Consider the following 13,727-nt stretch of genomic DNA (forward strand, 5'->3'; position numbering starts at 1 on the left):
GGAAGAAGGAATGGGAAATAAACAAAGAGGTCAATTTGAGTCTGGTATGGAGCATCTGAAGAAGGACCTCAGGAGATATTTGTTTGGTAAGAAAACTATGTTTAGGATGTTTGGCATGAAAATACAGTTTATCTTCAGTTCTTGTTTTGTTCAATTTTACACTTCACCACGATTTTCTACTTTTGAAGTGTTGAGATACTTACTTGCAGGGATGGGCTAAGACAGTCTCGTAGTATTTCCTGATGATTCGGTTCACGAACTATTTCGAAAATTTGCTTTCTCTCTTGAGAAGAGTGCGCTGGTGACAAAATGTGCACTAGGAGTCTGCCAAGCTGCATTCGGAAGGTTTCCTTACAAGACCATAAGATTTTAGGCCACTGCTGCTTGGAACCACTGGTTTTACTTGAACCCTTCAATCAGAACAGGAATGAATTAGGATCCGACTTCTCAAGCAATAATACACTAACCTCTCTATACAGCCCCAAAGAAGATCACGGGACATGTTTTATTGTAGACTGCTTTTTTAGTAGTAGAAATTAGAATGGTTAAATTAGGGTAGTTAAAAAAGATAGACATACACCAACGTTGATAGCAGCATTGTTCAAAATAGCCAAGAGGTTGAAACAATCCAAATGTCCACTGATGGATGAATGGATAAACAAATGTAGTATATACATAGAATGGAATATTATTCAGCCTTTAAAAGGAATGAAGTTCTGATACATGCTTTAACATGGATGAACTTGAAAATATCACGCTAAATGAAACAAGCCACATAAAAAAGGACAAATCTTGTAGGAAATACTGTATTATATAACTTATATAAGGTATCTAGAAAGTTAAATTCATAGAGACAGAAAGTAGAATAGTGGTTATCAGGGGCTTGGGGAGGGGGGCATGAGATATTATTATTTATTGGGTACAGAGCAGTTTAGGATAATGAAGAAGCTCGGGAGATGGAGAGTGGTAATGGTTGCACAACAATGTGAATGTACTTGGTACCACTGAATTATACCTTTAAGATGGTTAAAATAGTGAATTTTATATTATGTGTATTGTACCACACAAAAAAAGAGAGAGAGATGGGTTAAAAAGCTAAGGTCACTTAAATTACATAGGGCTTAGAAATTTTAAACTAAAAAAAAAAAAAAAAAAAAAATCATAAAAAAACAACAGTAGATTGACTGATTTTACAATATAAAAGAGAAGGAATCATAATAAAGAATTAATGTTAAAATATGGAGTATAACAGTCACAAAATAAGAACTGCATATAAACTGACCACCAATATTCCTTAATAAGTAACCAAATAAGCTGCTTCAACTGTGGTCCAACTGAGGCTAACTCAATCTTGATCAAATATCCTGTATCTGGTTTAAAACTGGAATCAGTACATTTTAGAATTTATTCTGAGTTTTGGAAATGGCTCTCCAAATTACCACCAGTCCTAAGGGCCCTGTGTAAATCATTCAGCTCTAAGTAAAACCTACAGACACCAAAATCTAGTTTAGCTTTAGAGATTGGCAGAATCGTGATTCATGAGTTCTGCTAGAATTAGATTGACTTTTGGTATCTATGAAGTGTGCTGAGTGATTTGTTCCCTAGGGTCAACTGTATATGATCCACAGAAATCCAAGTACATCGGTGATTAATGGAGCCTGATACTTGGTAGTATTCTCTATATAATTTTGAAGGTGTTAGATATGTTTATAATAATTAATAATAATAATAATTCTAGAGTAAGTAGACACATAAAACCCTATTCCTTTTGTGTGAATGAATATATTCCATGCAATTAATTTACTTACAATATATACTTTGAATCCTTCTACCAGATATGTGAGTATCTCCTTCTGAAATGGATTGAAAATGGAAGGCTGTTCATGATGAACATCTTCAGAAATTTCAGTCTGGGAAACTGAGATCTTGCTTTGAGTTGCATTTTCTGGAGTACTCAAAACGTCAATAATATCTGGATTAAACTCTTTGAATTAAAAGAAGAATAAACAATTAGTCACATCACTGATGCCTAGCCATTACAAACGGTAATGAAGCTGGTAAAAATATTCTATGTAATTGTTAATTCAGTTGTCACAATATAAATGTGTAGCAAGTGTATTAGATGTAGAAGATAACAATTTAACAGAGAAAGTGAATTCACCCAAAACAATGTAGAAATTTAAACATATATGTCATATAATTCTAAACTAAATATTTTATTAATGAAGATGAGTTAAATTGCAAAATTATTAAAGTCATGAGGTTCTTGTGCAAATCAAACATAAAGACCACATGCTTTTTACATTAGGTGGGTATGCAGAGCTGTTTTAATGCATGTGCTATCCCATTAAATCTGCATGTGATAAATGATTCAATTTCAGAGTTTAGCCTGGGATCTGGTTGACCCAAATACAAATTAGAAAAGTTAAAAATATGAGCCTTGGTTGTATTATGCATTTCTAATGATTAACAATTACTGTTTTCTTTTTCCTATTTTCTTGGGGTTACTTGAACATTTATTGGGAATTCCATTTTGACTTATCTATAGTGCTTTTTTTTTTTTTTTTTTAAAGATTTTATTTATTTATTTGACAGAGAGAGAGACAGCGAGAGAGGGAACACAAGCAGGGGGAGTGGGAGAGGGAGAAGCAGGCTTCCCGCTGAGCAGGGAGCCCGATGCGGGGCCTCGATCCCAGGACCCTGGGATCATGACCTGAGCCGAAGGCAGACGCTTAACGACTGAGCCACCCAGGTGCCCCTCTATAGTGCTTTTTTTAAAAAAAAGATTTTATTTATTTATTTGACAGAGCGAGAGAGGGAGAACACAAGCAGGGGGAGCAGCAGGCAGAGGGAGAGGGAGAAGCAAGCTTCCCGCTGAGCAAGGAGCCTGATGTGGGGCTTGATCCTAGGACCCTGGGATCATGACCTGAGCCAAAGGCAGACGCTTAACCGACTGAGCCACCGGGTTCCCCTCTATACTGCTTTTGAGTGTATTTCTTTGCATAGCTTTTTAGTGGTTGCTCTAGGTATTATGTTTTATATATAAATATGTAAATCAGTAGCCCCTATAAAATGCAAATTGAAACCACAATATGATATCACTATACATCTATCAGAATAGCTAAAATTAAAAATAGTGACAATGCCAAATACTGGTTAAGGATGTGAGGAAAGCTGCATCACTCATACATTGCTGGTGGGAACGTAAAATTAAACGGTCATTCTGGAAAAGTCTGACAGCTTCTTAACAAGAACAAAGCACACAACTACCCTTATTCCAGAAGAATGAAGCCTTATTTTCACACAAAAACTTACACATAAATGTTTCCAGCAGCTAGCTTTAATTGTAGTAACTGAAAGCTGGAAAACAACCCAAATGGTCTTTCAACAGGTGAATGACTAAACAAACTATGGTGCATCCATACTGTGGGAAACTACTCAGCAAAAACAAAAAAGCAACAAACTACTGATACACACAAAAACCAGGATGACTCTCCAAGAATTACACTGAGGGAAAAGAGCCAACCCTAAAAGGCCACATACTGTACGATTCCATTTATATAGAATTCTCGAAATGATGAAAATAAAGAAATGGAGAACAGATTAGAGGTTGCGGGGGGGGGGGGAGAGGGGGGGGAGAGTGGGTGTGGCTATTAAAAAGGCAACACAGAGGCGCCTGGTTGGTGCAGCCAGTTGAGCATCCGACTCTTGTTTCAGCTCAGGTCGTTATCTCAGGGTTGTGAGATGGAGCCCTGCATTGGGCTCCATGCTCAGCAGGGAGTCTGCTTGAAATTTTCTCTCCCTCTGCTCCTCCCCCCCCCCCCCCCCTCTCTCTCTAATAAGTAAATAAATCTTCCAAAAAAAAAAAAAAAAAAGGCAACATAAGGGTCTCCTGTGTGATGAAATGCTCAGTTTCTTGAATATATCTATGTCTGTATCCTGCTCATGACCCTCGACTCTAATTTAGCACAACCCTCTGGGGGAAACGGGATAAAAGGCATAGGGGATCTCTCTGCAGTATTTCTTAACAACTGCATGTGAATCTACAGTTATCTCAAAGAAGAGTTAAAAAAAATATATATTGGGGCTGCTGTACTGTTTTAAACTCAATGGTCACTCCAGGTCAGCATATAACACATTAAAAAGTGGATTTTTACTCAAGACCTCTTAGTTCCAAATAAGAAATTCTTTTAATAGTGTGGATGTTAGGAATGAAAAATTAATGCTGTTTAAAATTTTGAGACCTAATCAGTTTCCTCTTAAATCATTTTCCTTTTAATCCCGTATCTGAGCAAGCACAGATTTATCCTCTGGTCCTACCTTGATAAATAATCCTGTTAACCGCTAAAATGGTGAGCCTCTGCAGTCTCTGCGCCAGCTCTGTCTCGGTTGCCTGGACGGGGTTCTCCTGGCTCATTCTCTGCTGCATCATCACATGCAGTTCGTCACTTGCCACCGAGCGCATTTTCATCAGCAGAGAGTCAGTCTGAGCAAGGGGAAATTTTCGAGGACCTTCAAGGATATAAATTAAAAACATCAAACACCAGAGTTAACAGGGATCAAGGAAATTATTTTTCTTGCAGCTTTTTGATTATTAGACCATGAAACGAATCTTAATTAATACCAAGGTAATTGATACAAAGGAAAGAGCATGATTCAGAGAAAGTGATGTTTCTCCCTCTTTGATGAAGTGCAACAGTACTTCTGATTTCAAAGTCCAAATAAAAATGTTGAAGCTAGTAACATAGCTTAGTGGGATGGACATCACTTGGCAAAATTTGAGTCTTCGGAAAAACTCAGAAGAATTAGAAGGGTATATGTAAGTAGTTCAGAATGTTCTGACAAAATATTTTCAAATACTGTTTCACTTCCTTGTATTCCAAAATAATCAACAGGTTTTTAAAGCACATGGTGTATTCAGTAAGAATATGACTATTTCTGGATAATTACCATTGTTAAATTTTATAAAGTAGTTTTGAGATTTATATATAAGTGAGATTAGTAGAAATCAGTCCAGTGAAAGTGAAGAGATCAGAAAAGTGAATATAATTCCAGTGATTTGCTTTGGAATGATTTGGTACATCTTTAGAATTCAATCCTCTAAAAGTGTTTCCTGCAAAATGTTTCCTCAGATTGAACAGTTAGGAGTGGCATTCCTGCACCATCACTGCACCTGCTCCGAGAGGTACCACACAAGTGGCGGATCCAGGAGGATACAGGGAGAATTCGTCTTGACATAATGGGCTGAAGGAGAAGGGCATCGGAAGTTGACCATAGGAACCAAAATGACGTCTTGGTAGGTGAGGAATAATGGAACCCTTCATTGGAATTGAACCTTTGTTTTAAATTATGAAAACATACATCAATTTCCATAGATAGCCTCTATACACATTACTTACATGACTAAATTATGATAGGTTTTAATAACTCATCTTGTAAGATATTTAAATATTTTAATAGCATTTTAGACTGTGCAGTATTTTAGGTAATCAGTAATTCTTATCCGTTAATACATTTTGGTAGGTGGAGTTGTCTTTGAGACAAAAACGAAGTAAATAAAAAAATATTCATATCCAGGGTATATTCAAGAATAATATTGTCAGTCTATGTTCTTCCTTAGTTTAAGCAGATTCTTCCTAATGTCTACATCTCTGGCAGCTTTCCAGGCAGATAATTTATTATCTCTGGCAGATAATCCTAATTCAGAGGCAGAGCAATATACTGAATAAGGAAATGTTGTCCTCACTACTATGTACTTGAAAAAGTGGGGGAGGAGGGTGTATTTCAGCACTCGTGCTGTGAAGCCGCACCAGCCGGAGTGGCCTCAAGGGCACTTCTTTCTAAGCCTCCATTCCCTCATATATTAAGATATAGATTAGAAAGTAAAATAGAGCTCACCTCACAGGTAGATATTTGTCACTATCTGACATGATATTAAATGTATTTGTTTACATGGTTATTGACCATTTTGTCCAGTAAAATATAAGATCCATGAAAGCAGATAAAACAATACCTGGTATGTGCCTGATGCCATTAGATATTTGTTGGTTGAATGAATGGATAAAGAGGGTTGTTCTATGGATTAAATAATAAATAAAATAATGGATGGGGTGCCCGGGTGGCTAAGTCAGTTGAGCATCCAACTTTTGGGTTTTGGCTCAGGTTGTGATCTCAGGGTTGTGAGATCGGGCCCTGGGTCAGGCTCCCCCCATGCTTAGTGGGGAATCTTCTTGAGATTCAATGCCCCTCCCCCCCACTCACGCTCTCTCTAAATAAATAAATAAAATCCTTTAAAAAATTAATTAGGGGCCTGTGTGGCTCAGTTGGTTAAGCCACTGCCTTTGGCTCAGGTCATGATCCCAGGGTCCTGGGATCGAGCCCTGCATCAGGCTCCCTGCTCAGAGGGGAGCATGCTTCTCCCTCTCCCTCTGCCCCTGCTCCTCCCCCTGCTTGTGCTCACTCTCTCTCTTTCTGTGTCAAATAAATAAACAAAATCTTTAAAATAAAAAAAATTAAATAATGGATGTAAAACACAATGCCCATCTCATACAAAGCATCAAAAGTTGTTAATAGTTGGTATTGTTAATGATGGTTGAAATTTAAAGGAAATTCATTTTATGTGAATCATATTAATAACACAACATGTATATTTATATTTATTTATGAGAGTTTATATATATGTGTAGCACTTTAAATAATACCTTAATGCTTACTTCTACCTTCTGCATTAAGGGGATGTTTAAAGTTTTTCATAGTGATAATCAGACAAGTGAAAAAAAAACATATAAAAGAATGTACATTGCTATCCTATTTATACCAGTAAAAAAAAGCCTTTGTTTATTGGTAAAGATTAGGAAACAAGATCATGGCAAATCAATAGAACAGATTATCATGTGTTCATTAAACATAAAAAATATTTTTATTGTATGGAAAAATGTCTATAAATATATTGATTAGAAATAGAAATCAGTTTACAAACAGAAGGTAGAGTATGATATCATTTAGGCAAAGTGACATCTCTCTCTCTTACTATATCAAAAGAAGATATAGAGGCTAAGGAATCCGAGTTTTGTTAACTGTAGCTGGAATCATCGGGGCTGTTGAGCAGGATAATGGCATGCAAGAGTCAGGCTGCCAAAAGATTAATCTGGCAATAAAATAGTATCTAAGTCCTCCAAGAGTGTGAGAACTTAAAACCTAGATATGAAGGCAGTGCTGCTGAGGAAACTCTGGGCCCAAGCCATGGGTGTCCTGGCATTCACAGTCTGAGTAGATCTGTCGATGACCAAAGCATGTGGTGTGTGGCCGGAACAGAAGCTGCAGCTGCAGGGTGTCCCCACAAGCTCTGCTGGAGGTGTGGGGGGTGGGGGGGGATATGGGGGGAGCAGTGGGATTGGACGTGTCACTGTCTCAGCAGTTTTCAATCAATGCTAAATGATCTATTTAGGAAGAAACCATCTCCCCCAAACATTTATCACTAATAAGAACCGCTTCTTTAAATTTTGGAAGGAACAGCTCATTACATCTAAATAATGGAAATGGTGGAAATATAAATCCTTCTTAGTAACTTTAGCATCATGAGCAAACAGACTTAAATGGGCTTTTATGACCATACTGCTCAGAAGCAGAGGAGTGCCAGTATTTTGTATCTTTTGTATCTATAGTATACACAGTCAATATACTTTTGACTAAGAATGAAGAAATGAAACACAGTCTTTCCCAAATACATGTGTAAAACAATGTGGAAGGAATTACAAAGCAACATATAAAGTGGTATTTTGAAAACTGGATTCCAAGAGACAGAATTTAAAAAAGGGCCATATTTAAACTGGGAAGAACTGGTGGGAGAGGCCTATGAGAGATGTGTCCTAAAGACATGACAGAGCTGGAATGAGTGGATGCGGGGTAGGACACAGAGGGAGGGGCGTAGGCGCTCTTGCTCCAGCAGTCTCTAGTTACAGGCCTCTGTGCTTCTATAAAATGTGGGAGCTGGTCTGGTAAACTTTTAAGGTCTTCTCTCAAGCTCAAACTTTGTAGGACTCTATAAGCCTCATATGGCTTACAGCAATGGCATTTACTTAGATGCTGTGAAAAATATAAGCCCAGGGGAAGAGGCCAGGGGAGGCAGAAAAAAAAAGAATGGTTTAAGGAAAGGACTAAAGGTCTGTCATCCACTTTAAAAGGACTCAGACAAACAAAAAATAAACAATTAACGAACTTGGAGCTACACAGGGCTCTGAGGCTAAAGGTGATAAAAATGCTGGTATCAAAAGAGAGATGAAAGACTTGTTAGGGAAATCACACACCAAACCGAGGACACCAAGAACACCACTGTGTCAGCCCAGGCACGAGTTGATGGAAAACTAAACCAGGGATCTAGGTATAAAAGCTCAGGAGAAATGGACATGAGAACAAGAAATATCAGCAAGAAAGAAACAGCTCCTGTGATGTGTGACACTGGCAAAGGCATATTTTCCTATAACAAAAGAGGATGAATTCCATCTAAGCAGTCACTGACTATATAAATATAAGGAATCCCGCAATGGAAAGGTGGTTCGAAAGTTGTCTTCTGGTATGTGGTTAGGTGAGCATGACTGCTAGACTCGATAAAAGGCAGAATTCTACCCGAGACCAGAGAGTTACTGGGACATCCAGTCAAGAGGAGAGACTGCGTTCGGATATTATATTAAGGAAGGCTGTACAGGGGCAATAAAGTTATGTGGATGTCTTAGAAGTTTTATTTACGTAGCTTATATTTAGCATAATTGAAACATAATGCTGCAAAAAATGTATATTTAATAACTTTTCTCTACAGATGAGTTTCTCACATGGTTTTAAAATCTGGCATAGCACTGAACAAAATAAAGTTGTTTAACACAAGCAGAAGATAGATTTGGATTTAAAAGCCCTTATGATAGTAAGGGTGATTAAACTTCAAACAAATTACCAACTACTGTGTTTGGAGATACGTGTGTGTGTGTGTACACATATATGTCCACTATACATACACACATATGCACATGTATTTGTGCAGGTGCACGTGTAGGTCCTGTGTGTGTGTGGGGAGGTGTTTAGGCCATCTTTCCAGATTATGTGTATAAAGGTCACAGCAGATTCTGTCGGAAAAATAAGGAAGTCTAACAATATGGACACTTATTTGGTGATCTATACTAATTCACAGGAAGCACTGAGGTGGCATGCATTCTAACCACATGTGAGACACCATCTTCTCCCCCTTCACTGCTCAACAGCCTCCTACCTGGAGCCCCCACTACCTTCCTTGCTCTCCTCCAACCCACTCGCAACACACAAACCGAAGTGGTCCTTACAAAATGAAAATCTGCTTATGTCATGACTTCCCAGCACGAAAAAATCTCAACTCCTTCACATGGCCTATGTGGTTACCTATGCACTGGCCCATGCTGCCCTGGACAGCCTCATCCGCATCGCGCTCCTCACTCTCTCCAGAGTATTCCACTCTGGCTAAATGACTTTCAGTTCTCTGAAGCTCAGCAGTTTCCTGTTGTGAAACCTCACGTAAGCCGTTCATTCTGCCTATTGCACTCCTTCTCTGACTCTACCTTGCTAGCTCCTCTCACCCTTTGTGTCTACACTGAAATCGTACTTCCTCAGAGACCTCTCTGACTTCTGATGGAAACCAGGTTGCCCTGTTAATAGTCTCTACTCCGATCCTCTGCATTTCTCTACTATTTTGTAATCTTTGTGAGGGCAGAATCTGTGTGTTTTCTTCATCCCTGTATCTTCAACATTTAAACTGTGCTTGGCACATAGTAGTTGCTCAAGAGATAACTGAATGAGAAGAGCACTGAAAGAAATCAGTAGAATGTTTTTTCAGGGAAAAAACCTTTCTCAAATTTTATAGTTTAACTTTTTTTTTAAGATTTATTTATTTATTTTAGAGAGAGAGAGAGTGAGAGCAGGGGAAGGGGAGGGTAGAGGAGAGGAGAGAATCTCAAGCAGACTCCCCGCTGATGTGGACCCTGAGATCATGACCTGAGCCAAAATCAGGAGTTGGATGCTTAACTGCCTGGGCCACCCAGGTGCCCCTATAGTTTAACTTTTGAAACTAAAAAATATTTTAAAAGTGTGAATGCATCAGAATATAGGAAAGTCAAGCCACCCTCAATTTATAACTATTAAAATATTATTTCAATACTCACCAGCAATGCTCTTCCGCTTCTGAAATACTGCATGATGGGGAGCAGAGGGTAACTGGAATGTATCTGCAAGGTTTTCAGAGTCATGATTTGCAGAGGTCCTTATAAATTCCATAGCAGCTTGGAGAACTCTAAACTGTAGTGCAACAGCCGTATCTAAAAACAGAAGATACTAGAATGTTTTCAAGCCATGTGGATGTTAATTTTTAAAATTGAGTTGATTTTTATTTTCATGCAACATCTAAACTGCCAATATATGTTTTATTAGATGTAAATTTTAAAATTTTGATCAACATGGGTTTGATAGTACTAAACATTTTTAAACAGCCTTTAGAAGAAATTTTAAAGCAAATTTTGAAATAGTCATTATAAAAAATTCAGTGGAAAAATATCAGCTCACAAATTTATTTCATTTTATATCATTGTTTTAAAGAACAGGCTTTTTAACATATAAGGCAAAATTTACCAGAAATTCTCACATTTTTCTGTTTCATACTTATTTAGTATTTGCCATTAAAGAAAACTAATGGGCATTTTTATTCAACATAAGCCTTTTAATTCTATTTGGTAAGAAAAATCAGAGGCTTCTCTTAATGTATTGCCAGCTACTATTTATATCAAGGCATCACTTGTTTAAATTTTGCCACTTAAAAAGACTTTTTAAAGCTGATAGATATTATCACAAAATTAAGGATGAACCTTCAGTACAATAGTTTCCACAAGAAAGAGATTAGGTTCAAATAACATTTTTGGCTACTATATAATTCCCTCCCAAATCCGTAAAAACTAAATCTTACTTTGTGTCCTCTTGTTTTTGCTATTTTGAAGATACCCAAGCAGTACAATGAGGTCTTCAATAACTCTAAAATATTGTGAGCCTGAGGAACTGCAAGCATGAATTGTAACTGCTATGAAAAGTTGCTGTATATCACAAGCAAGCAATTTGTACTCATTCAAAGGAACGCTAAAGAAAAAGAACAAACAATTTAAGGCAAAGAGAACTGGATTAAATTCCCGTTCTTAAGGCATTCACTCATTCATTATTTACTCATGCTTACTCTATGGCAGGTCATTTGAACTGCATGCTAGAAACAGAGTAAGAAAACATGCTTTGACTCCTGTCAAACAGTTGACTGTTTTGCAGAGGACCAGATGAGTAAAGAGATAACTATAAACAGTAAGTGCTGGTAAGGGTAACAATAAACAGTAAGTGCTGGTAAGGGTAACAATAGAGATTAACACAAGATTCCATGGGAACACATAGGTTCCTAGACTGCATGGAAGGTGAAGATTTAGGGGGTATGAACAGGACTGTTCTAGAAGGCTCCTCAGACAAGGTGAATTTGAATACATTACCTAGCCTCTCTGAATCTCACACCAAATTATAGTTATTTTAAGGACTAAAAGAGATAATAGACTTGAACACATATTAATCACTTATAAATACCTGTTAAATATGAATTAGTTACTTCTGTCCCCCAATTTTGAACCTTGATAATCTACCTCAGTATATGATATTAAGCCTGAATACTTCTCTCCGTTTATTTTTTTCCAAATCAAGCAAGAGTTAGAAATGGTAACTGTTTGGGGCCAATTAATAGAGTAGCATGTAAGCACATTCAGTAAGTACAATTTATTAAAAACAAACAAAACAAACCAACAACAAACTACTTTTAGAAGAAGCCTGTAGGCAACTCTTCCCAATAGATATGTTGTATTATAACCAAGACTAAGTGTTTTGAGGAAATAAAATATTTTGTATTTCTTTGTATTTCTCACATGCCTAGTACACAAATTCTAAATTTAATAGGTATCCAGTAATAATTGAACTGAACTCAGTAAAAGGAGTCTCTCTTGCTCGTAGAACTTCCCTGGCCTAAAGAACTGCCAACTATGTATTCTGACTTCTCTTAAAAAATATAGATAATATTTAATGCTTTAATGTGCAGTAGGATGATGCTACTGGAGATTTATATTTTAACACTATGCTAATAAAAATATTATGCTGTACATCATAAACGCAGACACCAAAGGCACAAAATCCAAGTAAAAATATAATCTCACACATTTTGTAAAGCTGTTAATCAATTTGGTAGGCAGCCATTTACCAATATACTTCTGGAAACAGGAAATTCATTTACAGTAGTAGAAAGAAGGAGAGTATCAGAAGTTTAAAACATAGGCGTTTGAAGTGAGACAGGTTCAGTTTCAAGCCCTGTGCTATTTACTAGCTGGATGATCTTCAACAAGTCACTCTCTCTCTCCAATCCTCAATTTCCTATTCCTCGTGGGGATAATAATTTTTATAAGGTCACAATAGAAGCTTGGTAAATGTATTTGAGGACAGTTGAATTTATTCAACTTGTCTTCAGGTTCTAAATACTTAAAAGTAGGTCATATAAACATTTTTTTTTATTATGTTATGTTAGTCACCGTACAGTACATCATTAGTAAACATCTTTTTAAGTAAGCTTGTTGAAAATGATGGAAAATATTCTCCCCTCCAAATTCAATTTAATTTAATTAATTTAATCAGTTTGGTAGGAAAGATAGTCTTTAAAAGTGTTTTGAAAAATCAGATGCTCTAATGTACCTATTACTAAAGTTTTCCCTTTCTAAAGTATTTATCAGATGGTGCCATTTTAAATAATGATTTAAAACTTACTTTTTTTCTAATCCATTCAGGGCTGCTACTGTATTACATAACACGTACAGTAGACCATTATCCAGCAACATATCTGCTACCTTGGAACAAGAATTTAATATCTGGAGAAGAAGTAAGAGAGCACTATGCAAAAGCATGTTGTCATATAGAGATGTCTCTATTAGTCCCAGAATAGGAATGACAGACCATTTCTGAAAAATTCCCATGTTTTTCACATCTTCCAGGTCAAATCTGTAATGAAAAAGACACAGTTAAGAGCACATTAGAAGCAATTAACCACCAAATAAGGAAAAATGATTACAATATGGGTTGTTTTGCTAACTAGATTTTGAAGCTATAAAAAATAAATTTGGGGAGCAAGGAATCTCAACCTTTAAGATATAGACCCCGCCTCCAGTAGAATAAAAGTATTGTTAGAAGTCTGTCCCAAGGTAAATATACAAACATTCCAATGAAACATGTATACAATTTCATGGTTTTAACTGACTTGCTTTAATTTGTCCATAGGCCCCTTAGGTGTCCAAAGGACTCGTGCTTTAGGGGTCTATATAACAAGTGCACAGGAAGATATTATAAATTTATTATTAATAAAGTAATTAACAATAAATTATAATTATAATAGTATAATCATTAACATGTAACACACAACATATATAATTTGTATGATTATATGCTGTTACTATTACATAACATATAATAATAATAATAGTATTTGAGAGACCTTGAACTAGTAAAAAGAGGTCTAATGAAAGGAATGAGTTCTTGTCCCAATACTATATGCCTCTGTGATAGAAGGAAATTATTTAAGCGTTTTGTACCTTATTTTCCTTATCTGTCAAATACGTGTGGAGACACCTGCCCTACTTTCTTCTCAAGGCTGTTGT

The 13,727-nt window shown here is 36.7% G+C and overlaps 1 protein-coding gene across 6 annotated transcripts in view; it reads right to left on the reverse strand.

Annotated features, from left to right (window-relative positions):
* Positions 1-13,727, reverse strand: part of LYST (lysosomal trafficking regulator) — a 185,730-nt gene that overhangs the window by 63,993 nt on the left and 108,010 nt on the right. For all 6 annotated transcript variants that reach the window (XM_032430448.1, XM_032430445.1, XM_032430449.1 and 3 more), the window contains 6 exons: positions 12,844-13,074; positions 10,976-11,142; positions 10,182-10,334; positions 4,321-4,512; positions 1,809-1,984; positions 204-410 (listed from right to left, as the gene is read on the reverse strand). In XM_032430448.1, coding sequence (XP_032286339.1) covers positions 204-410; positions 1,809-1,984; positions 4,321-4,512; positions 10,182-10,334; positions 10,976-11,142; positions 12,844-13,074 — 1,126 coding nt within the window. The remainder of the gene's footprint in view (positions 1-203; positions 411-1,808; positions 1,985-4,320; positions 4,513-10,181; positions 10,335-10,975; positions 11,143-12,843; positions 13,075-13,727) is intronic.

Source organism: Phoca vitulina, unplaced genomic scaffold, assembly GCF_004348235.1.
Source record: "Phoca vitulina isolate PV1807 unplaced genomic scaffold, GSC_HSeal_1.0 scaffold43, whole genome shotgun sequence".
In the NCBI taxonomy this organism is placed as follows: Eukaryota; Metazoa; Chordata; class Mammalia; order Carnivora; family Phocidae; genus Phoca; species Phoca vitulina.